At 66.6% G+C, this 2,584-nt stretch overlaps 1 protein-coding gene across 1 annotated transcript in view; it reads right to left on the bottom strand.

Moving 5' to 3' along the window:
- Positions 1-2,584, bottom strand: part of NAGS (N-acetylglutamate synthase) — a 4,029-nt gene that overhangs the window by 1,270 nt on the left and 175 nt on the right. The window contains 6 exon segments of the mRNA XM_077747780.1: positions 5-133; positions 135-303; positions 838-1,018; positions 1,290-1,503; positions 1,617-1,891; positions 2,453-2,584. The exon segment at positions 2,453-2,584 is cut by the window's right edge and continues 55 nt beyond it. Of these exon segments, the coding sequence (XP_077603906.1) occupies positions 5-133; positions 135-303; positions 838-1,018; positions 1,290-1,503; positions 1,617-1,891; positions 2,453-2,584 (1,100 nt within the window).

Genomic DNA, 2,584 nt, shown 5'->3' with positions numbered 1-2,584 from the left:
CTGCAGGTCCCGCCGCAGGCACTCCCACAACATCTGCCCGGAGCCTTGGCCCTGGCGGCTGGAGCTCACCACAAACTTGTCTAGATAGGGAGTGCCCCCCAATACGGGCTCCGTGGTCAGAATGGCGGCCGCNCTCAGAGACGTAGACAGAGTGCAGCCGCGGGCGCAGCGAGGCCAAGTAGTCGTCCCGGAGCTTCTTGCCGAAGCTGGCGTTGACCAGGTTCACTAGGCGGCTCTGGTCCAGGCTGTCCAGGCTGCGCACCCTCAGCATCCGCTCGGCGTTCTTGAACAGGGTCCCGGACCCTGGGGGGTGGGATGGAAGAGGAGGTGTTCTTTAGCCCAAGAGCCGGGTCCCATCCGCTCTTGCATTTGAGTGTCCCGGTGGGGATTCCAGATAGGGCAGGGGCTGGCGGGACAATGACCCTCTTTGGAGCATCTCCCCAGTGAAATGCGTTCTGTGGTCCGCATCGATATGCAGGTGATTTCCATACTGGGAGATGCTTCTCCCTGGCAGTTTGTCCCTAAACTTCTGTCCATCGCGGGTCGTCCCACTTACTTTCCCTAGACCGGCCTACCTCCCGGAAACCGGGTCTCCAGCCTCCGGTCTCCCCGCCCCTCCAATTCCCCGCCCCAGCCTCCTCGCCAAGTCCGTCCCACCTGGCGCCGCCTGCCTGTCCAGTCCCGCCCACCTGCTCCGCGCTCACCTCCCCCAGGTCCAGCCAGAGAAGAGAGCTTTTGGGGTGGCGGCCCCCTGCCACTCAGGAAGCCACCTCCCCTGCTCACTCCTGAGACTCAGCCTCCCCCCTGCCCCGCCTCGCCCCCAGGCACGGCCCTCACCCTTGTTGCTGAAGAGCTCGGTGAGTAGCGTGCTGGCGGCGGTGATGACGGCAGAGGAGTGGTGCGGCAGGCGGCTGAGCACGTCCACGATGAGGCGCATCTGCTGCCGTTCTTTGGTGCTCACCCACTCCGCGTTGGTCACCAGGTCCAGATCGGCGGGCAGGTTCACGTTACTCAGGACCTGCGTCCAGGGCCAGGGGGTGAGCCTCTGGCCCGCAGCCCGCCACCACTGCGCCCCTGCTGCACAGACCCTTCCTCACGGACTCCTTTCCCCTCACTTCCTCTCATTGTCCTCGGCCAGGGGGGGCTTGGATCTGGCCACCACTCCACTGCCGACCCAGCCGGCTCGGAGAATGACTCTGGGGACCCGTCTGGGAGGCGAGCAGGGAACACAAGAGGGGTTCAGCCAGGCCCAGAGTGGGGAGAATGGGGCCGGGAAGGAGGGGGCACACCTTTTGACTGCTGTCGCGCAGGCCGCCTGTGGTATTGAGGAAGATGATTTTGGTGGGCTGCAGCGCCTTGGCCAGAGCCGCGGTCACCTCCAGCGAGTCGAGGAGCACGGAGCGGCGGGCGGAGGTCTCCCCGATGGGGCACAGGATAGGGATGCTGTCCGACTCCAGGCACCACTGTAGCAGGTCCGTCTCCACCGAGACGATGCCGCCATAGCTGTGGGCCAGACGTGGCGCTCAAGGAGGCCCCCGCCAGGCCTGCAGGGCTGGGGCAGGGTGGGCGGAGTGGCGAGGTCTAAAGACGCGGGGCCTCGGAAGGCCGGCACTCACCTGGCATGGGGGGCTGGCTCCGCCGCACCCAGCACCGACCCGCCGCCAAAAAAAGGCACGGCGGTGGCAGCGTTGTGCCGCAGCTCATCCACCAGCACCTTGCAGTGCTGGGCAAGCTGGGCCTTGGCCTCCCAGAAGGAAAGGCAGCCGGAGGGCGCCGTGGGGGCGGGCAGCCCGAGAACAATTAGCGGCTTCATGTCCATGCGCTGCAGGAATGCCAGGGCGAAGGCCAGGCTGGTTACCGTCCGCCGGCACTTGAGTACCTCCTCGTCCACCTGCGGAGGAGTGAGCGTTCAGGGGCGGCGACACTGGCCCCGACTCCTGCCTAACCTGCTTGCTCCAGCAGCAGGGGCCCTGTGGTGACCCTTTCCCAGCCCAGAAGCAGGCAGGCCCCATTTCTGGCGAGCACCTGCTCCGCCCTTTGCCCCGTTGGATCTTGCCATCCCCTTATCTCACACTGATGTTCCTCCCTCTGTGCCTCCCTGAGACCTTGGACTTTAGGACTCCTTGGGGGGAGGGGTAACCCAGGCGGCTCCGGTCCAGGTTCCCCACTTGCCATCGGAGGCCCTAACTGCGCCCACGGCCAAGGGGAGTTCTTCTCCAGCGCATCACACCTGGCGGATTCGGGTCCTCAGGCTCCTCACCCTAGCTGGGCGTGAGGCTACAGGAGGAGCGCGCAGCCTCACCCAGTCCCGGGGCCCTGGTCCCGGCCCCGTCGCGCCCCTTCCCGCTTCCGCTGCGCGGAGTCTGCGGTCGGTCCCGCCATGCCTGGCGACATGTTCCCTCACAACCCCGATCCCCTCGCCGTGACGCGGCCGGCGCCGGGCTCCGCTCACCTCGATGACCGCGAAGGGCTTGTCCGCGGAATGGTAGCAGGTCTGGAACTGCGTGAGCCAGTGGCGCGCCTCCCCGGGGCTGGCCCCGCACTCGTTCAGGAAGGCCTGGATGTCCCGCTGCACCAGCGAGCG

This window comes from Crocuta crocuta, unplaced genomic scaffold, assembly GCF_008692635.1.
Source record: "Crocuta crocuta isolate KB4526 unplaced genomic scaffold, BGI_CrCroc_1.0 scaffold289, whole genome shotgun sequence".
Taxonomy (NCBI): Eukaryota; Metazoa; Chordata; class Mammalia; order Carnivora; family Hyaenidae; genus Crocuta; species Crocuta crocuta.
This window is presented reverse-complemented; position numbering and strand designations above follow the sequence as displayed.